The sequence below is a fragment of the Eurosta solidaginis genome, chromosome 2 (genome assembly GCF_040869045.1).
Source record: "Eurosta solidaginis isolate ZX-2024a chromosome 2, ASM4086904v1, whole genome shotgun sequence".
Taxonomy (NCBI): Eukaryota; Metazoa; Arthropoda; class Insecta; order Diptera; family Tephritidae; genus Eurosta; species Eurosta solidaginis.
In genome coordinates this window covers 65,974,665-65,997,263 of record NC_090320.1, presented here as the reverse complement: position 1 = coordinate 65,997,263, position 22,599 = coordinate 65,974,665, and the positions used below count along the sequence as shown (strand labels likewise).

Sequence of the window (22,599 nt, the reverse complement as noted above, 5' to 3'; positions counted from 1 at the left end):
AGGGGCGTGGTCTCCACCCCCTAGGAACAGTTATAATTTAATTATTATATTTTTTCGTCTTTGCGACTGAATCACGCCAGAATGGCTACACGGAATTTGATGAAATTTGGGACACAGACAGTAGTCTACTAGCGAAATTTTTTTCGAACATGGAAAGAGGGGTGGGGGTCCCACGACCCCTTCGAGAAATTATTTTTTCATAATTTTTACACATTATAACTTTACGTATACTGGCCTTCACCAATATCACAGACTCAAGGGGTCAAATAAGTCGAGGGCTTACAAAGTAAGCAGTAACACCCCCGCCCCCTTTATCTCCCCCTATTGTGTAAAATCCATAAATTGTTATAAACTCAATCTAGATTTTCTCCTAAATCAATAGTTTTTGGTATCTGGTACATACAGAACGAGATCTAGACAATTTTGGAGGAACGATCAGTGGTCCTCTCCTCTACTCCCGCCATCCGCCCTCCATCAATTGTTTTTATTAGCACGCTTTTATTAGCTTTACCTGTATGTTTCTATCTAACGTTTTATTCGCTCCAATGCGCCTGCTGCCCTTATTAACATGGTTTTATAATTAGCTTCACATTATTTGTAATCCCGTAAGGGTCATATCGAGACCCCTTCCGGGATCATTTCTGGATGGTTTCGGGATCGGTCCGGGATTACGCCGGGGTAATTTCGGGACTTTTTCGGGAATATTTCGGGATAATTTTGGGACCCTTCCGGGATCATTTCTGTATAGTTTTCGGGATCCGTCCGGATCCCGTCGGGTTATTTTGGGACATTTTCGGGAATCATTTCGGGACTATTTCGCGATCATTTTGGGATCCTTCCGGAATCATTTCTGTATGGTTTTCGGGATTCGTCCGGGATCCCGTCGGGGTCATTTCGAAACTTTTTCGGGCATATTTCGGGATAATTTTGGGACCCTTCCGGATCATTTCTGTATAGTTTTCGGGATCCGTCCGGATCCCGTCGGGTTATTTTGGGACATTTTCGGGAATCATTTCGGGACTATTTCGCGATCATTTTTGGATCCTTCCGGGATCATTTCTGGATCTGTGCGGGATCCCATCTGGGTCATTTCCGGACTATTTCGGGATCATTTTGGGATCCTTCCGGAATCATTTCTGTATGGTTTTCGGGATTCGTCCGGGATTCCGTCGGGGTCATTTCGGGACTTTTTCTCGACTAATACGAGATCATGTGCGGACCCTTTCGGCATAATTTCTTGATGGTTTGCCGGATTCATCAGGGTCATTTCGTGACCATTTTGGGATCATTTGGGGACCCTTCCGAGATCATTTCTGGATCCGTCCGGGATGCCGTAGGAGCAATTTCGGGATTTTTTTTTTACTTTTCCGGGATAGTTTTTTGCACCCTTCCGGGATCATTTCTGGATCTGTGCGGGATCCCATCTGGGTCATTTCCGGACTATTTCGGGATCATTTTGGGATCCTTCCGGAATCATTTCCGTATGGTTTTCGCGATCCGTCGTGGATCCCCTCGGAGCCATTTCGGAACCTTTTCGGGATCATTTTGGAACACCTTCAGGGATCATTTCTGTGTGGTTCTCTGGATACGTCTAGAATCGTGTCGCTGTCATTTCGGGTTTTTTTGGGGACTATTCAGGGAACTTTTGGAGACCCTTTCGGGGCATTTCTGCATGGTTTTCGGGATCCGTCCGCGATAGCGTGGGGGTCATTTCGTAGCTTTTTCTGGATAATTTCGGGATCATTTAGGATCATATCAGGTTATCAGCTCATTTAGTTCTTTTTTTTACTCAATTACAAAAATAAAATGCATTAGACAGAAAAACAATTTTAAACAGATAATAAGCAGGCTAACGCGAATAGCCCATATATTTAAATTTCTCCTTGCGGACGGGGCCGCGGGTAAAGGCTAGTATATATTATAAATGGGAAAGTTTGGATGTGAAGATGTTTGGATGTTTGGATGTTTGGATGTTTGTCCAGACGTTTGTCTTTGTGACTCAATCACGCAAGAACGGCTGGACCGATTTGGATGAAATTTTGCACACATATAGCCAATAGTCTAGAAGGATCTACTAGCTATATATTTTTCAAAAGGGGCGTGGTCCCCGCCCCCTAGGAACAGTTATAATTTAATTATTATATTTTTTTCGTCTTTGCGACTGAATCACGCCAGAATGGCTACACGGATTTTGATGAAATTTGGGACACAGACAGTAGTCTACTAGCGAAATTTTTTTCGAACATGGAAAGAGGGGTGGAGGTCCCACGACCCCTTCGAGAAATTATTTTTCAATAATTTTTACACATTATAACTTTACGTATACTGGCCTTCACCAATATCACAGACTCAAGGGGTCAAATAAGTCCGAGGGCTTACAAAGTAAGCAGTGACACCCTCCGCCCGCTCCGCTTTATCTCCCCCTCTGGTGTAAAATCTATAAATTGTTATAACTCATATAAATTTTCTCCTAAATCAATAGTTTTTGGTATCTGGTACATACAGAACGAGATCTAGACAATTTTGGAGGAACGATCAGTGGTCCTCTCCTCTACTCCCTCCATCCGCCCTCCGTCAATTGTTTTTATTAGCACGCTTTTATTAGCTTTACCTGTATGTTTCTATGTAACTTTTTATTCGCTCCAATGCGCCTGCTGCCTTATTAACATGGTTTTATAATTAGCTTCACCTTATTTGTAATCCCGTAAGGGTCATATCGAGACCCTCTGGGATCATTTCTGGATGGTTTTCGGGATCGGTCCGGGATTACGCCGGGGTAATTTCGGGACTTTTTCGAGACTATTTCGGGATCATTTTGGGACCCTTCCGGGATCATTTCTGTATAGTTTTCGGGATCCGTCCGGGATCCCGTCGGGGTTATTTTGGGACATTTTCGGGACTATTCCGGAATCATCTCGGGACTATTTCGCGATCATTTGGGACCCTTCCGGCATCATTTCTGGATGGTTTTCGGGATCCGTCCGGGATCCCGTCGGCGTCATTTTGGGACTTTTGCGGGATCATTTGGGGTCTCTTTCGGCATCATTTCTGGATGGTTTACGGGATCCGTCCGGAATCCTGTCGGGGTCATTTTGGGACTTTTGCGGGATCATTTGGGGTCTCCTCCGGCATCATTTCTGGATGCTTTTCGGGATCCGTCCGGGATCCTGTCGGGGTCATTTTGAGACTTTTGCGGGATCATTTGGGGTCTCCTCCGGCATCATTTCTGGATGGTTTACGGGATCCGTCCGGGATCCTGTCGGGGTCATTTTGGGACTTTTGCGGGATCATTTGTGGTCTCTTCCGGCATCATTTCTGGATGGTTTACGGGCGCCGTCCGGGACCCTGTCGGGGTCATTTTGGGACTTTAGCGGGATCATTTGGGGTCTCCTCCGGCATCATTTCTGGATGGTTTACGGGATCCTGTCGGGGTCATTTTGGGACTTTTGCGGGATCATTTGGGGTCTCTTCCGGCATCATTTCTGGATGGTTTACGGGATCCGTCCGGGATCCCGTCGGCGTCATTTTGGGACTTTTGCGGGATCATTTGGGGTCTCTTTCGGCATCATTTCTGGATGGTTTACGGGATCCGTCCGGAATCCTGTCGGGGTCATTTTGGGACTTTTGCGGGATCATTTGGGGTCTCTTCCGGCATCATTTCTGGATGGTTTACGGGCGCCGTCCGGGACCCTGTCGGGGTCATTTTGGGACTTTAGCGGGATCATTTGGGGTCTCCTCCGGCATCATTTCTGGATGGTTTACGGGATCCGTCCGGGATCCTGTCGGGGTCATTTTGGGACTTTTGCGGGATCATTTGGGGTCTCCTCCGGCATCATTTCTGGATGCTTTTCGGGATCCGTCCGGGATCCTGTCGGGGTCATTTTGAGACTTTTGCGGGATCATTTGGGGTCTCCTCCGGCATCATTTCTGGATGGTTTACGGGATCCGTCCGGGATCCTGTCGGGGTCATTTTGGGACTTTTGCGGGATCATTTGTGGTCTCTTCCGGCATCATTTCTGGATGGTTTACGGGATCCGTCCGGGATCCTGTCGCGGTCATTTTGGGACTTTTGCGGGATCATTTGGGGTCTCTTCCGGCATCATTTCTGGATGGTTTACGGGATCCGTCCGGGATCCTGTCGGGGTCATTTTGGGACTTTTGCGGGATCATTTAGGGTCTCTTCCGGCATCATCTCTCGATGGTTTACGGGATCCGTCCGGGACCCTGTCGGGGTCATTTTGGGACTTTAGCGGGATCATTTGGGGTCTCCTCCGGCATCATTTCTGGATGGTTTACGGGATCCGTCCGGGATCCTGTCGGGGTCATTTTGGGACTTTTGCGGGATCATTTGGGGTCTCTTCCGGCATCATTTCTGGATGCTTTACGGGATCCGTCCGGGATCCTGTCGCGGTCATTTTGGGATTTTTGCGGGATCATTTTGGGTCTCTTCCGGCATCATTTCTGGATGGTTTACGGGATCCGTCCGGGATCCTGTCGGGGTCATTTTGGGACTTTTGCGGGATCATTTTGGGTCTCTTCCAGCATCATTTCTGGATGGTTTTCGGGATCCGTACGGGATCCTGTCGGGGTCATTTTGAGAATTTTGCGGGATCATTTGGGGTCTCCTCCGGCATCATTTCTGGATGGTTTCCGGGATCCGTCCGGGATCCCGTCGGCGTAATTTTGGGACTTTTGCGGGATCATTTGGGGTCTCTTCCGGCATCATTTCTGGATGGTTTACGGGATCCTTCCGGGATCCTGTCGGGGTCATTTTGTGACTTTTGCGGGATCATTTGGGGTCTCTTTCAGCATCATTTCTGGATGGTTTTCGGGATCCGTCCGGGATCCTGTCGGGGTCATTTTGAGACTTTTGCGGGATCATTTGGGGTCTCCTCCGGCATCATTTCTGGATGGTTTTTGGGATCCGTCCGGGATCCTGTCGCTGTCATTTTGGGACTTTTGCGGGATCATTTGGGGTCTCTTCCGGCATCATTTCTGGATGGTTTACGGGATCCGTCCGGGATGCTGTCGCGGTCATTTTGGGACTTTTGCGGGATCATTTGGGGTCTCCTCCGGCATCATTTCTGGATGGCTTACGGGATCCGTCCGGGATCCTGTCGGGGTCATTTTGGGACTTTTGCGGGATCATTTGGGGTCTCTTCCGGCATCATTTCTGGATGGTTTACGGGATCCGTCCGGGACCCTGTCGGGGTCATTTTGGGAATTTAGCGGGATCATTTGGGGTCTCCTCCGGCATCATTTCTGGATGGTTTACGGGATCCGTCCGGGATCCTGTCGGGGTTATTTTGGGACTTTTGCGGGATCATTTGGGGTCTCTCCCGGCATCATTTCTGGATGGTTTTCGGGATCCGTCCGGGATCCTGTCGGGGTCATTTTGGGACTTTTGCGGGATCATTTGGGGTCTCTTCCGACAACATTTCTGGATGGTTTACGGGATCCGTCCGGGATCCTGTCGGGGTCATTTTGGGACTTTTGCGGGATCATTTGGGGTCTCTTCCGGCATCATTTCTGGATGGTTTACGGGATCCATCCGGGACCCTATCGGGGTCATTTTGGGTCTTTAGCGGGATCATTTGGGGTCTCCTCCGGCATCATTTCTGGATGGTTTTCGGGATCCGTCCGGGATCCCGTCGATGTCATTTCGGGACTATTTCGGCATCATTTGGGGTACCTTCCGGTATCACCGGACTATTTCGGGATAATTTGGAGTACCTGCCGGCATCATTTCTGGATGGTTTTCGGGATCCGTCCGGGATCCCGTCGATGTCATTTCGGGACTATTTCGGCATCATTTGGGGTACCTTCCGGTATCACCCGGACTATTTCGGGATAATTTGGAGTACCTGCCGGCATCATTTCTGGATGGTTTTCGGTATCCGTCCGGGATCCCGTCGGTGTCATTTCGGGACCATTTGGGGTCCATTCCGGCATCATTTCTGGATGGTTTCCGGGATCCGTCCGGGATCCTGTCGGGGTCATTTTGGGACTTTTGCGGGACCATTTGGGGTCCATTCCGGCATCATTTCTGGATGGTTTTCGGGATCCGTCCGGGATCCTGTCGGGGTCATTTTGGGACTTTTGCGGGATCATTTGGGGTCCATTCCGGCATCATTTCTGGATGGTTTTCGGGATCCGTCCGGGATCCCGTCGATGTCATTTCGGGACTATTTCGGCATCATTTGGGGTACCTTCCGGTATCAATTCTAGATGGTTTTCGGGATCCGTCCGGGATCCCGTCTGGATCATTTCAGGACTTTTTCGGGATCATTTGGGGTATCTTCCGGCCACTTTTCTAGATGGTTTTCGGTATCCGTCCGGGATACCGTCAGGGTAATTTCGGGACTATTTGGGGATAACTTGGGAACCTTTCCGGCATCATTTCTGGATAGTTTCCGGGATCCTTCGGGGATCCCGTCAGGGTCATTTCGGAACCCGCGACTAATGCGGGATCATTTGGGGACCCTTTCGCCATCATTTCCGGATGGTTTTCGTGATCCGTCCGGGATACCGTCAGGGTAATTTCGGGACTATTTGGGGATAACTTGGGAACCTTTCCGGCATCATTTCTGGATAGTTTCCGGGATCCGTCGGGAAATCCCGTCAGGATCATTTCGGAACTATAAGGGGATCATTTCATTTTTCATCTTTCTTTAAGGGGATCATTTCACCTTCCAGCATCATTTCTGTATACTTTTGGGTATCCGTCCGGGATCCCGACGGGGTTATTTCTGGCCTATTTCGGGAACATTTTGGGGTACCAGCCGGCATCATTTCTGGATGGTCCGGGATCCGTCCGGGATCCCATCGGGGGAATTTCGGGAATTTTTCGGGATCATTTGGGGTCCCTTCCGGCATCATTTCTGGATCGTTTTCGGGATCCGTCCGAGATCCCGTCGGGTTTGTTTTTTACTTTTTCGGGAAAATGTCAGGGAGTTTCGAGACTGTTCTTGGATCATTTGGGGATCCTTCAGGGATAATTTCTGGATGGTTTTCGGGATCCCGTCGGGGTAATTTCGGGACTTTTTTCACGACTATTTCGGGGTCAGTTGCCCTTAAAGATCATTTCTGGGTGGTTTTCGGGATCCGTCCGGGATCCCGTCAGGGTTATTTCGCGCCTTTTCGGGACTATTTCGGGATCATTTTGGGACCCTTCCGGGATAATTTCTCTATGATTTTCGGGATCTGTTCGGGATCCCTTCGTAGTTTTTTCGCAACTTTATCTGCGATAAATTGCGGACCCTTTAGAGATCAATTCTGGATGGTTTTCGGTATCGGTCTGGGATCCCCTCAAGGTCATTTCGGGACTTTTTCGGGACTATTTCGGAATCATTTTGGGACCCCTCCGGCATAATTTCTGGGTGATTTTCGGGATCTGTCCGGGATCCCGACGGAGTTTTTTCGGGACTTTTTCCGGACTATTTCTGGATTATTTGGGGACGTTTCAGAGCTCAGTTCTGGATGATTTTCGGGATCTGTCCGGGATCCCGTCAGAGTTATTTCGGGGTAATTTTGGGGACCCTTCCAGGATAATTTCTTCATGATCTTCGGGATGGGTCTGAGTTTTTCGTGACTTTCGGGACTATTTCGGGATCATTTGCGAAACCTTCAGAGATCAATTCTGGATGGTTTGTGGACTTTTCCGGGATCATTTGGGATCCCTCCAAAGTCATTTCTGGATGGTTTTCGGGATCCCGTCAGGGTCATTTCGGGCCTTTTTCGTGACTACTATTTCGGAATCATTTTGGGACTCCTCCGGGATAATTTCTGGGCGATTTTCGGGATTTGTCCGGGATCCCGTCAGAGTTTTTTCGGGACTTTTTCGGACTATATCGGGATCATTTGCGGACCGTTCAGGAATCAAATCTGGATGGTTTTCGGGATCCGTCCGGGATCCCGTCAGGGTCATTTCGGGACTTTTCGTGACTACTTCGGGATTATTTTGGGACCCTTCCGGCATCATTTCTGGATAGTTTTCGAGATTTGTCCAGGATCCCGTCGGCATCATTTCGTGACTATTTGGTGTCATTTAGGGACACTTCCGGGATCATTTTAGGTCTCTTCGAAACCGGTAATTCAGCACACATGGCCGTGGATTTACGGCAAATTATTCGTAATTAAAATTCGGTATGTTTTATCTTTAATATATCACAGCTTTTTCGTTCTGTTTTTAAATGAATCCTGTAACGAACTATTACAACTATAATTAAAATTTTTGTAATATTTTAACCAACTAAATACCCGAAAAAGCAACACTGCTTTCATTTAAAAACTTCTTTTTGGTTTTAGCTAATTGTAGTTTCACTCCTTTGTTCTATGAGTAGTAATTCTTTCACCCCTGTCATATCAATTAATTTAACTTAGAAACAAAATGTATTTTTTTTAATTCGAAAAAAGTGTATTGTACTATTCATATAAGCGTGCCCATCAGCTCAGTTAGTTCTTTTTTTTTTACTGTATTAAAAAATAAAATACATTGACAGAAAAAATTTTTAAACAGACAACTTGATAAGCAGGCTAACGTGAATAGCACATATATTTTATTTTCTCCTTGCGGACGGGGCCGCGGGTAAAGGCTAGTAAATAATAAACAGAGATTCTTACTTTGCGTAGTTCGCAGATGAAAGGGGTAGTTTGGACCTACGAGGAAAGTTTTCTTCTCAAATACGGGAAATACCACAAAGAAACTAAAACAGAACTAAACTGGCCTACAACTACCGTTAAAGGACACATATCTGATATCAAAATACTCACTCACCGGATGTCTAGGAGGGCTTCAGCTGTCATTTGCCTCTCCGCCTCTTTACCCACCCAGCCTGCTAAGAGTACCCTTACCATGTCACTCTTAGCCCATTTTCCCTATATTGCCTCTCACACAATTAAATAAAATCTACTCCATCGTTATCTTATATTAACAAATTCAAAATGATATTTTATTCATATTTACTTAGTTTTAAGTTGATTACCTTTCCTTCGATTTTTACATTGGTATGTGCATGCAACCATTTACATACGTTTTCCATTTACGTATTTCATATTTTTTTTTTAATGTTGCTTGATAACTATAGAAACCTAATTTAGCACTACAACAAAGCTATCGAACGCTGATCTAAACCAAATACGATATCAACATGTTCATAAGCATGCTCAAAACCTAACTCTCAATTCGCTCTTACATTCCACAATATTAACATCGAAAATGTGGAACATAAGTAGATAGTAAATTCTGACTATTAACTAATCTCTTTATAAAAATTTTTAAATGGAAATATTTAAATATTACATAATCTAGGCGATATTATTTCATATTAAATTAAAATTTATATGTTCGTAGGCCTAACTTTTGCCCCTGATTAAGTGGCGAAAGAGTTTAAACATGAAACGGCAAAATGTTAATATATATGCATGTACATACATATGTATATAAACTAGTGTGTATACATAAATGTATTATCAATAGCAAATGCGATTGTCCACATCAAACAAAGTTATTAAATTCAAAATATGTTTATTGAAGCAAAATACATATGGACTTTCTCTATATAAGCTAAAATTTGCAATAAAGCGAAAATCTTACTTTCATAAAGAAAAATAACGTTAATCCAAAATTTTATTTATTTAGATGAAAAAAAAATAAATAAATTTTGGAAAAGAAAAAAAATTTATAAATGGAAAAATTTTAGTAAATAAAAATTTGCTACTCACATTAATTTCCGGTTTCCAGTTCCTCCGTCCACTGGTCAACTGTCGGGGATTCGTAGACCTTTAAAAGTTTCGAAATTTTTTTTCCACAAATAATCCTACAGTCCCTTTTCAAAATTAATACAAAAAAAAATTTCTTTTTGTATTATCTTATTTTTCCCCTTTTAGGTATGTATATATGTATGTCTATACACATATAATTATATGGTTATTCGTTTAATTACTTAAACGCACTTTCCACTTTAACCCTTGAAGTATTAGTACCAAATCTTTTTTTTTTTTTTTTTTTTTTTGTCAAATATTTAAGTAATTATTTCCCATTTTCAAATTCTACTTCATTTCACAAAATTTTCCTAACCCTTTCTCCTACCTTACAAACACTATCACTTAAATAAATTTAATTTTTAAATAAGTTTAGAATTTTCGGCTTGTATCCTTTCGACTTTGTATATCCTTGCTGGTGCTGAACCTGGTCCGTACTGATCTTTCGTCCAAGCGGCATAATATGTAGATTTATTAATTTTCGATTTCCAACTTTAAACAATTTTCTTTACTTTTCAGAATGGTGATCTTCTAAAACTTTTATAGTTCAACTGTGACATTTCTTTCTCTTCCCTTATTCAAATTTGTTTAACCTTTTTGTGTCCTTTACGGATCTTGTTTAAGCCCAGTCACTGAATAAAATATATGTTTTTCATCCGACGATATTTCGAATATCTTTGGTGAAATAAGATTTGTACCATCAATCACGTAACGCAATCGGACTTAAAGTCCTGACACATTTTCGTCAATTTAAAGATTTTTGTGTTTAAAACCACTTGTAATATTTAATCACCATTATTTGGGATTCGCTGCTTTTGCTATGGAGATTTTGCCTGCGAATTTATTGATTTCCATAACTATTTCTTCATTTCCGTGTACTTTTATAAATAGGGAATAGAATCCTTTTGGCAGGATTAATTATATATTATTTTTTAACTGTCACTTTATTTGGTCATTCATCGACAATCTTTGAACCTTTTTACAAGTCCTAACAGACCTCTGTCGTAAATTAAAAGTGAAACTTCTAATTTTGTTATGCCACACACCAGTTCGTTTAAATGTATATCTTTTTTATTTTTTTTCAACGTTCAAACTCTTGGCGAATTATCACTATATTTTTTTTTTTTTTTCTGATCGTGCGACTCGCGACATTATAATCGAAATTCGAAATTCGAAATTTTCTTTTTTTTCTGCTTTCGCGGCACAATTTTATATAATATAATTTATGTACACATATTAAAGTTTATAAGTCATTATTCAATAATTTTCAAGTCGGACTTAAAGTACTGACCGTGTTGATTGCGAATTTGTCCGGAACTGACTTCTTCTCATTTGTCTCCTTTAGTTGAAGCTGCTATTTTCATTGGAATTGCATTGGTGGTCTTTTCGTTCTTTTCGAACTAATTTCTTATTACCATGAATTGCATTAGTGATCACCTGATTATTGTTTTCGAACTAACTCCTTCTCTATTCACTTGTTTTTGGGCCGAACCTACTGGGTCATTCCTCCTTTCGGTACCAAAAATCATACGATATCTGCCTATAGTTCGAATACACACCTAACCAAACACATGTATACTTGTCAGTCTTATTTCGTCTCACACTGTTCCTTGTTGCAAGTGCCAATATGTTTAGCAGCAGGGCTTAATGTTGCTATGGCTGAGACGGCGTATGTCAGCAACATTGATGGCGCTGTTAACTCGTATCTGTGCATGTTTTTTATGGGTGATGTTAACTCGCCCTCACACTATGTTAGCTGGTTTCCCAGGCTTTAGTAGCGGGACCACCTTGGCCATTTTCCATTTCTCAGGTATGACAAAGGTGGAAAGAGACAGGTTGAAGACATGCGCTAAATATTTGAAACCCTCTTTCCCTAGGCTTTTAAGCATCGGCATGGCTATGCCGTCTGGGCCCACTGCTATGGATGGTTTAGCACGACCAATGGCGTCCTCAACCTCTTTAGCGGTGATGGTGATTAGTGATGCGCTGAATTTGTGTTTATGTGCGTGTCTATTGGCTCTCCGTCTATCTTTGTCGACCGTAGGATGCATTATATATTGTCGGCAGAAAGCGCTGGCGCATTTTTTCGCGTCCGACAGCACTTTGTCACCAAAGGCGATGGAAACTTTGTCTTTGTGCTTAGTCGGATTCGATAGGGACTTTACGGTGGACCAAAGTTTACCCACACCGATAGAGAGGTTACAACCTCTTAGGTGCTCCTCCTATTTCGCCCGCTTGTGTTCATCCACAAGCAATCTGATGCGTTGGTTTATATCCCTTATTTGGGGGTCGCCTGGATCAAGCTGTCTTATAAGGTCACGTTCTCTCGCTAAGTTTGCGGCCTCCGCCGGGAAGTGGGGCCGGATTTCGGGAATTCTCCCGGCGGGAATGAAATGTGCCGAGGCGGATTTAATGACCTTATGGAAGGCACGCTCCCCTTGGCGGCCATCAGTCGGGATAGGGAGGGCAGCAAAGCGGCTGTCTGTAAAGGATTTATCTTCTTCCCACTTTCCTTTTTTGAAGTTTATGGAAGTGCGTTTTTCGGTGATGATGAAGTCGGCGGTACGCTCAAGCGAAATAAGTATGAGCAGGTGGTCGGATGTCAATGTTACCATCGGCTGCCAGTTGACGCAGTTTACGAGTTCTGCGCTAACGATTGAGATATCTGGCGAGCTGTGACAGCTTCCTACCATACGTGTGGGGGCGTCTCCGTTTATTGTGCAGAACGTCGTTTCTTCTATTTGATCCGCCAACATCTCACCCCTACTGTCCGACCGCAAGTTTGAATGCCATAGATCATGATGGGCATTGAAATCGCCTAAGATAATGCGATTGTTGCCAGTGAGTAAGGCCCTGATATTAGGGCGGTATCCACTGGGGCAACAGGTGGCAGGAGGGATGTAGATGTTGATGATTTCTAGGTTTGCATCGCCTGACCGGACAGATAGGCCTTGACGTTCTAAGACATTGTCCCTGCGGTCGATGCCAGGATCAAATATATAATATTGCAGAGTGGTGTATGATAAACGCGAGACCGCCTCCATTTCCGCTCTCGCGGGCGTTCCTGTGGACATTATACCCAGAGCAGGTCTGCAATGCAGATCTTGCTGTGAGTTTAGTCTCTTGAATCGCAGCAATCCGGATGTTGTGCCGCTTCATGAAATCGACTATCTCCGTAACCTTCCCAGTTAGTCCATTACAGTTTAACTGCAGAATTCTAAAGTGCATAAGGGGAGACCTCGCCACTCTGGGGGTAAGTGACGGGTGACAACGCCTGGGTTGTGGAAGGCCAGGAGGCGCGCGCTTAGGCGTAGACTACGGGACGCCCTTGGGCGTGAACAGCAAGGAGCCACAAAAGATTTATAAAAGTTACGTGGACGTCGGGTTTTGGGATCAAGCCCAGAACAACCTGTCCGATGCAACCATCCCTTGCACGAGACACACTTAACAGAGTATGACCGTCCTAAAAAGATTCTTTTGCGGCAGATGCAGCAAAACCATTTCTCAGGACCGGGGTCAGGAGACGGACCCGGATTGGATTCGATGCCTTCCCGGAGTAACAGAATATGGAGCAGTCCTGCTGCAAGGAGCTGCTGGGAGGATGACAATTTGTGGGAGGGACAAAACAAATTAGATGGGGTCACACTGAAATGACAGTCCTTGGTCGGGAAAAATGCCGAGTCGCTCCGGTACATAGAACCGACTGCCTTGGGAAGCGAAATGCTAATAAATATCGTTAGTATAGTATGGAAAGAACGTATCTCACAAATTAAATGGGGTTTCACTGATTTGGAACCAACGCCTCTAACACCCCTCTCAATATGGTCCACCCCTGTTGAAACAGCAAGTTTCCTTGGACTCCCGTTAGAAGACATTGATGACAATTTGTGATCGATCGCGCCTATTGGATGGGACGAAGCACTACTACAACACCAATAAGCGTATTTCACATTTTTCCCTAAATCAAGTTTGTTTTTCAAATCTCTCGGCTCCATAAATATATTACAATGAGGCAGTTAAGGAATACTTGTTTCGGAACCTATCTCAAATTGTTGATCTCGTACAGTCAAGCATACAAAAAATCTATGCTCCGAATTTCGAATATACCCTAAAAATTTTCAGTTAGCGGGGAAAAATCGAAAACGGAAATTCGAAAAACTTTTAAAAATCTTCATTAAAATTTCCAAAACTTTGTTCAGAGTTTCAGGAAGATTTTAAGCATGCAATTCTTCAGACACATTCATTTTATTTTAACTTTTTTATTTCGTATAAAACATAAAGAGAAGATAAGATAGCTCTTGAGTCGAAAAGTTCTCCGGAAGTTTTACGGTCCTCTCCGTTAGAGGCCTGACAAAGTTGACATAGTTATAGCCATATTTTTACTTATCCATATCAATTGGCATCAATTATTGCTGCCTTAACCTAAAAATCGTAAAATTAAAAAAAAAAAAAATGAAGAAAACGCAAAAAATTACGAACATATTCCACAAACAATAAGTCTCTTAGTCAAAACGTATCCAAAACAATAAATAAAATTTACAAAAAGCAAATAAATTCATCAACTCAAATATTTTTAGGTTATGTATATGGCTATGGTATGGTTATGGCTACGGCGTTATAGTATGGCACCATTGACCAATTACATTGATTCCATCAGGTTGATTGGATCATCTGTGGTTTATATGTATATAGATACGTCAAGTTTAAACGGCCCTTTATGTCGACGGCGAGTATCTAAGGAGATATAATAATGAGTTGTAGGAGCTTTACACAGATATGACGAAAGCGCAGCGAATAAAAACTCAAAAGCTTTGCTCGCTAGCTCATGTTATGCGAATGGATGAAGACGGCTATAAAAGTATTTCAATCGACACCGCAGTTTGAAAGCAGAGGAAGGGGAGACCTTCACTGAGTTGTGCGAGGAAAATGGAGGAAGACTTGGCCACAATAAATAAAATTTACAAAAAGCTAATAAATTCATCAACTCAAATATTTTTAGGTTACGTATATGGCTATGGTATGGTTATGGCTACGGCGTTATAGTATGGCACCATTGACCAATTACATTGATTTCCATAAGGTTCATTGGATCAGCTGTTTTATATGTATATAGATACGTCAAGTTTAAACGGCCCCTGAAGAGGCTGAAAAATTCAGCGAAACGTCGGACGAAAGGTAAAAAAAAATCTTTATTTGTACACGGCAATATTAGATCAGACTAGCCTACTCAAAAAATCCAAGAACATAATCGAACTGATCGGAAAAATACAACAAAACGATGGTTTAATTAGGTTGAACGGGCTGGTCCGTGAGGACCTCACATTCGACTGAATGAGTCCAAAGTGTGCAGAACTTTCGTCAACTGCCAACCCCCCCAATCCAGGATGTTTTGCGAACCTGCCTGTTGGAGGATTTGCAGTTCGGGAAGTAACGGATAGCCTTACCACAGAAAGGGCTGGGTACAAGACGAATTTGAGCTCTGCTCTAAGTATTCAAAAAACAAATAGACCACCATCTACTGCTACAATAACAACAACCACCATCTCAGTGGCAGCGATTAGTGGGATGATCATGAAAAAATATATCCCTATTTTTTAAAACTTGCCAAAAGATATCTTGCTGTGCCGCAACAGCTTCTCAAAGAGCCCTTACAAGTGCCGGAAATGTAGTATGTCCAACACGTAATTGTTTGCGTCGAGAAATTATATCGACCTTTGTGTTACCTTTTTTGTATTCACTGGTAAATAAAATGATAAATCTCAAATCTAAAATGATCAAAACTCAGTAAGTGCACATACAATCTTTTTCGAATTTTTATATAACCATATTCTAATTTACAATATCTTCCAGACTGTTCATAAAAATTATAGGAATAATTGGTCCTACTTACTTAAGACTCAGATTAAAAATTTTAATTTCTACTGAGACCTTACATTTTTTGAAAATATAATTTTGTTGGAGTTAGCAAGTTTTATTTTTACTAATTTGTGCAAAATTCGTTTTGAGTCAAAAGTGGAACCAGCATTTTTTACCGCGGCGTCGACCATATATGAAAGTGGTCGCTTACGTTTGAGTTGGCTTAGCGATAATTTCTCAACAGTTTACCATAGAACTTTGAAATTTAGACAGCTGATGCATATGGTGACACTCTATCGAGTCCAACCCAATATGGAAAATCGAAAATTTTGCCCTTACTTCTTTTTGTCGGTTATGGTTGGATACCTTAATTTTTTTACATACATATGTATGTACATGCAAACATGTGTATGAACAATAAATATAGCTTTTCAAACAGTTCAAGACTGAGGTGCTTTTCGGCGGAAATAAAGTTATTCATAGATAACAATGCACGACAGACGGGCGCAGCAGTAGCGCTATTGCGAATGTGGAATTTGTTACGGATGTTACGCGTTGCGAATGCGGATTTTACATCCGCAGATGTGGTCGTGAAACGGACAAATCTGTGGAATGGCACCACCTAAAGTTTCTGGGTCACTGATTTTTTTTTCTAAAACTTTATTATTACGAATCATATTTTAAAAGTATGCAGTATCAAGAATGATTATCGCAGTAAAAGGACAAGACATTGTACGCAGCGGGTAAAGGGACTTAGTTTGTTTTTGTTGTTGTTGTAGGCATGCCTATCGTAAGAGACACCTAAAATCCATATCCCCTTGATTTCGGCGAAGGACTGTCCACATTCTCGATACTCCCATAAACCTTCGTTTTGTCAAGCATAGTTACAACCGCAATTGTACCTAAAATCCAGAGCTGTAATAAAATCTTCAAATGTCTTGCCGGCAGCACATGGGGTAGAGACAAAGAGACGCTCATTACCACTTACAAAGCAATTGGCCGGCCGCTTTCATGCTACGCGTTCCCGATATGGTCGCCAAGCCTAAAAGTTACTTACTGGAAGAAAATACAGGCCTGCCAAAACACTGCTCGCAGAATCGCTAAGGACTGTCTTTTTATGTCCCCAGAATACCACCTACACAGTGAGGCGAGAGTACTCCTCATTAGGGAGAGAAATGAAATGCTGAACAAACAATTTCTGTTGAATACCCAGAAACCTGGGCATCCTAACAGACATCTTATTGAAGAGGCCCCACCTCCCAGGGGCTTGAGAAGTCTTCTCCACAAGCATAACACAGCTGTTTGTAGAAGAAAACACAAACAGGTCCCCAGTGATATTCACAAAAAGGCGTCGGATCTCTATGCCAGGAACTGCCGCGAACCCCGTTCTTAAAGATAAATACCCTAAACTCGCTGAAGAGAATTCTCCCTAGCGGAATGCGCGAGTTATGTTATTATGTTAACTTTTAATTATTGTTGATTTCTACTATAAATTGTTAAACAACTTTGTACCAAAAAGACATTTCTTATATTCAAAGAAAAACTCATTTCATATTTCAATTCAATACATCAGAAATTTTCATTCTAAGAAATATTCTTGTTGCAATCGTTACAAATATTTTTTTTAAATGAATCCAAACAATTAAATATCTCAAACTCTGTGAGTTTTATATCGGCTAGTTTTTACATACAAATATGTAAATTATTCAAAAACATATTTCGCGTCACTCTAGCTCTACTTCGATTTGAGCTAAGCCAGTTTTGAAAAATTTCATACGTCTTTTTGGCAGAAATTTTAATAAATATGGCCCAATATGCAGTATCAGCGCGCTATCCGATTTGCTTGAATGGACTTCAGAAAATAAATGAAAATAATGTGTATACACTCATATATTCTACTATACTTTTTATCAATTTATAAGATTTTAAAAAAGTCCTACTTCGTCCGGTAAACTCACTTCCGTAACATCTCTAGTACGAACATAATTATATCGGCAATTCCTCTGTAACGGACGCGACATTCTCACTGTTGTTGTTGTTGTAGCGGTAAGGTTGCTCCACGAAGGCTTTGAGGAGTTTTATCGATGTAATGGTCCTTTGCCGGATACAGATCCGGTACGCTCCGGTACCACAGCACCATTAAGTTGCTAACCCGACCATTTCGGGAACGATTTATGTGACCACATTAAACCTTCAGGTCATTCCCTCCCTCCCCAGTTCCATGAGGAGCTTGGGGTCGCAGAGCCCCGTCTGTTAGTGAAACAGAATTCGCCGCGGATAGGTGAGGTTGAAGCTATTATATATTGCGCTGGCAACCTGAAGGGTTGCGCTACACAGCCCCTTGAATCTGGTATTTTAGTCGCCTCTTACGACAGCCATACCTACCGCGGGAATATTCTGACCCCCTAACCCGCTGGGGTCGACATTCGCACTCATTGCAACCTACATAAAAGAGAACATAGCAGGGGACTGAGCGGATATTATGTTGGAGAGCACTACCAGAATGCTTCATTCGATAAACATTTTGGGTACCTCAAACATTACATACAGTACTTATATATTCACCATACATAATGAGATTTGTACGCAACAAGAAGTAGAAGTAATTTTATAATGCTTGTGAAAGTATGCAAAACTTAGCGAGGGAAAGTTGTAAATTCCTTAAATGGAAAATACTGAAGGTGAAAAAGACCCTATACCCGTAGATTTAAAAAATCTGATATCCTTTTAGCGTTTTCAAAAATAAGCTAAAGTACGGTTATGGACGCGCCAATTTTTTCCCTATGAATAACACTCCTCGTGTTCCAATGGTACATGAACCAGATACGGATAGAGATTTAACATGTAAATGCAACAACAATGTGAACCATATGGATCACATTGTTGTTACATTTGCATGTTAAATCTTTATCCGTATCCGGTTCATGTACCATTGGAACATGAGGACTATATGACATTGAAAATTTATTCTTTGAGATACATACCTCACCTTATAGGTCTAGTCGTGTAAAGAAAATCTGCATACCTGTAATGTCGAATACGTCCCCAAAATTCGGAATTAGAGGCCAAAAAATATTTTTTCATGAGTGGAGACATAAACTGTATATAATTTTCCATCTGTTTTTTCTACCATCAATTTTTAGGTCAATCAACAGAGTACCATTTTTGGGTTCTAATGATGTAAAAATGTTGGGTTTATTGACAAAAATGCTTAAGAATAGTACAAAATAAACCAATAACTTGAATTTTGCATTTTGAATAGCCTTTTTTTACTATTTCGCCTGTCAGTATGTAAAAGAGTAATAACTAAAAGGCCATAATAAATTTTGCTTTCAAAAACTCCAAACTAATAGATCCATTGAAATTTGGCTAAGATATTCCCATTTCTAGTCGACAAATATATGGTAGCGTGTTCCGCCTACCACACCGAAGATCCTAGATTCACGCCTCGGGCAAAGCAAGATCAAAATTTTAGAAACAAGTTTTTTCATTAGAAGAAAATTTTTCTAAGCGGGGTCGCGCCTCGGCAGTGTTTTGCAAGCACTCCGACTGTATTCCTGCCATGGAAAGCTTCTCAGTGAAAACCATTTGCCTTGCAAATGCCGTTCGGAGTCGGCATTAAACAAGTAGAACCCGTCCTGCCTATTTGTAGGAAAAACTAAAAGGAGCACGGCGCACATTGGAAAGAAGTTCGGTCTGAAATCTCTTTGGAGCTTATCGCTTCTTCCATTTATTTAATTTTCTCTAACATCCCCAAGAACCAACCAACAGTTCATACACTGCTTAAAGCGCAAAAATGCTTATTTCCGGCAACAAGTTTTGTTCGTTGACTGAACAAAAATGCCGATGAAAGAAGGCTAACGGACGCAACGAATTCCTTCTCTGAAATCATGTTTTCCCTGTCCAGGATGAGGGAAAACAATAAACTATTTTAAACAAGTCATAGAAATAAGGTCCGGCGATTTTTAAATTTCGGTTCGGGATGGACCTTATTTGGGATTTGCCCATATGCATAGTGCATATACATACATACATAGCCCTATATTAAGGAGTTTCCTGACAGCATAGCTGAAATAATACAATTATTTTATTTCCGACCGTTGATATGCGCATGTCCATGTTCTTACCTTGTAAGCAGGCTGATGCAGCTGAGAATGTTCTTCGAAGGTTTGAAATTCATGTATTTCTTTTTTAAATGGTATTTTTGTTGAATAATTTAGTTAGCTAATTTTACATAATTTTTTTTTTTTTGTGCGGCACGTGTTATTCATATATTTTGCGAATTTCGTACATCTACGATGAAGAACATACACATCTGTACATGCTTTAGTGTCGGTTGGTTTCCTGTTCAGTGGTTGTCACATTTGCTGCTCAAATGTATGTACATATGCACATATGTGTATATCTAATAATTTATGTAGGTATCACGGTGTTGCTGACCGCCAATTCGTAGTGACCCTACAAACAAATTTAAGAAAAAATTCCAAAAGAGTAGTTAGGTAAATTATAAATAAACTGTTCAGATTTTGTCTCTTACTTTGAGCACTTGGCCGTCCAAACGTTTGCACTCCCTCAAATGCAGTACTTTTGCAGTGTACCTTGAAAAAGTCTCCAATTTCAAAATAACATATCCTAGACGATTTTCTACTTTTTTATTTAAGAAACAATTTTTTTTTTCTTCTTTATTAACGGAGAAATGATCAGCGACAAGGATTACTACGGCAATCAAATGGCCAATGGAACAGTGCTTCCATTGGCATAGTCCAATAATGTACCGTTAACTGCATTACAGTCGCCAATAGTCACTAATCCCACAATTTCTCACCCGCCTGCTTTACAACCTTTAAATTATTGACTTGTTCACTATAATTAACATATATATTATATAAATATCCACAGCAAAATGTAAAATTTCGGATTTTTCTACAACAAACCGATGTTGAATGGTTTGTTCAATTGGTGGTTGGTTTTAACTGGTGTTTTAACTGCAGTCACCTTCCACTCGTCTGACGAAAAATCCACCCACAACTTGATAAAACTGTCACAATGTTCATTTTCTTTTATATTCGACTTTATTACCATATTCTTTGTAGCACTGTTTTGAATTTAATTAATAATTTAATGAAGTGGAAAATTACAAAATTTTAGCAATCAAAACTAATATACATATATACAGCATAGATGACATATACAGAGAGCACTGATGACAGAGAGCATAGATTAGATTGATACGAATCTTTGGCTTACGCTCTCATATTTTCGCTCTCACGAGGGATTTATCTTATAGTTGTTGCTGGCAACAATCACTGATAAATCCCTCGCGCCAGCTGAAGCGGGTGCCAGAACAAAAAATTTTCAGCCAAAACGAAAAACGTCCCAAAAATTTTGCTAAACTTTAGTTTGACCTACAACTGTAGAATAGCGTTCAAAAATTATGGGAAAAAGGATAAAAATACTTGTTTTAGTGTAAGTATTATTAGTTCGAAGGCGGAGGGTAAATATTATTTCCCATTCAAAAGTTATCACTAAAAATAGGTTTTGTAAATATGAAATCCCGATGCAACCAGTCCATTTTGATCACAGGACCTGGAACGCCAGATATGTAGGATAAGCCCTATCCATTAAATAATGTTAACTATTATATCATACGTCCGATTTTCTGAAATTTCAAAAGAATATATGGTTTTAACTGCGAGTTAAATGCGTTACAATATTTGACTAATTAATTTAATGGAAATGTAAATTTACTTAGATTTGTTTATATTTAACTCTAACTGGTCGTATTATTGTAAAATAACTTTAAGGAAATAAATATTTTACGACTATCATTTTATTAAATGATTGAAACTATAATCGCCGAAATGTATGTCAAAAATCCCCATTTTCAGATCTATTCATTTTTGTTTGTAGTAGCATCATTGATAAATGTTTAAAAAATTTGCATTTTGACAGCGCTCTCTCGAAACAAAGAGTTGCAAATCCATTCATCTATGACAGAGAGAATGGCCAAAAAGTTTAGCAGCGCTCACAAAACAGCTGGGTGGCATAAGTGCCCAATTTTTTATACAGAGTTGTTAAAATGTGCCAAAATTTAAAACTGTACTATGGGGCCGTAGCACGTAATAGCTGAATCAGTAAAGGGCCAATTAAACTTCCTTAAGGGGCAGGCAAAGTTGACGTATCCTTATCCATATAAAAGAGCTGATCCAACCTGTCTTATGGAAATCAATGTAACTATGCTATGGTGCAATACCATAACGCCCTAGCCATAAGCATACCATATCCAACCAATTGGTTTTTGGTTTTCTCCCATATTCATAAACAGCTGATTGCTAATTCGCAGTTTTTTTATAGTTTTGTTTGTGCTATAATTTTTGTCTGTGCATACATACATACTTTATTTAACTACTTTATTTATTTGTAAAGAAGTTATGGATGATTTTAAACTAATAGGGTTGGTACGCGATTTGCCCTGCCTTTATGATAAGGCGAATAAAGATTTCAAGGTTCAAGCAAAAAAGAATACCGTAAATTTGTAATTATACATATTATACACAACATTAATGCATATATCAACGCTTGCAATAGCACCCGTAGCAATAAAGCGATGGGGGAATTTGAGAGAACGCTTTTCGAAAGAAATTCGCCAGACGAAAAACACGTCAGGAAGCGGTGCGTCTAATGGAAAGCCGTTGGCACTATTAGTAAGCCTGCAGTTTTTAAGAGCGCATATAGTATCTCGCCCGTGAGTATAACCAATTGACTTAATATGTAATGTTTACCATCAAGTTTTCTATTTCAACAGAATGCGGCAGAGCTCTCAAATTTTAGACAAAACTACGGCTACGGTTTCCGAATCAAACTATACTTCAGAGAACAATTTGGATATGTTACTTTCGCAATCCCATGGAAACGGTGAAAACTTTCAAGGAGGTACATATGTGCACGTTGGGCCGAACTTGAGAATTTTAGTGCAGAAAT

The 22,599-nt window shown here is 41.3% G+C and overlaps 1 protein-coding gene across 1 annotated transcript in view; it reads right to left on the bottom strand.

Moving 5' to 3' along the window:
* Positions 1-20,768, bottom strand: part of LOC137239860 (uncharacterized) — a 62,241-nt gene extending 41,473 nt beyond the window's left edge. Inside the window, exons 1-2 of the mRNA XM_067765599.1 lie at positions 20,156-20,768; positions 19,746-20,076 (exon numbers count right to left, since the gene is read on the bottom strand). Coding sequence (XP_067621700.1) covers positions 19,746-19,798 — 53 coding nt within the window. The 5' untranslated portion in view covers positions 19,799-20,076; positions 20,156-20,768. The remainder of the gene's footprint in view (positions 1-19,745; positions 20,077-20,155) is intronic.
* Positions 20,769-22,599: the final 1,831 nt, after the last annotated feature.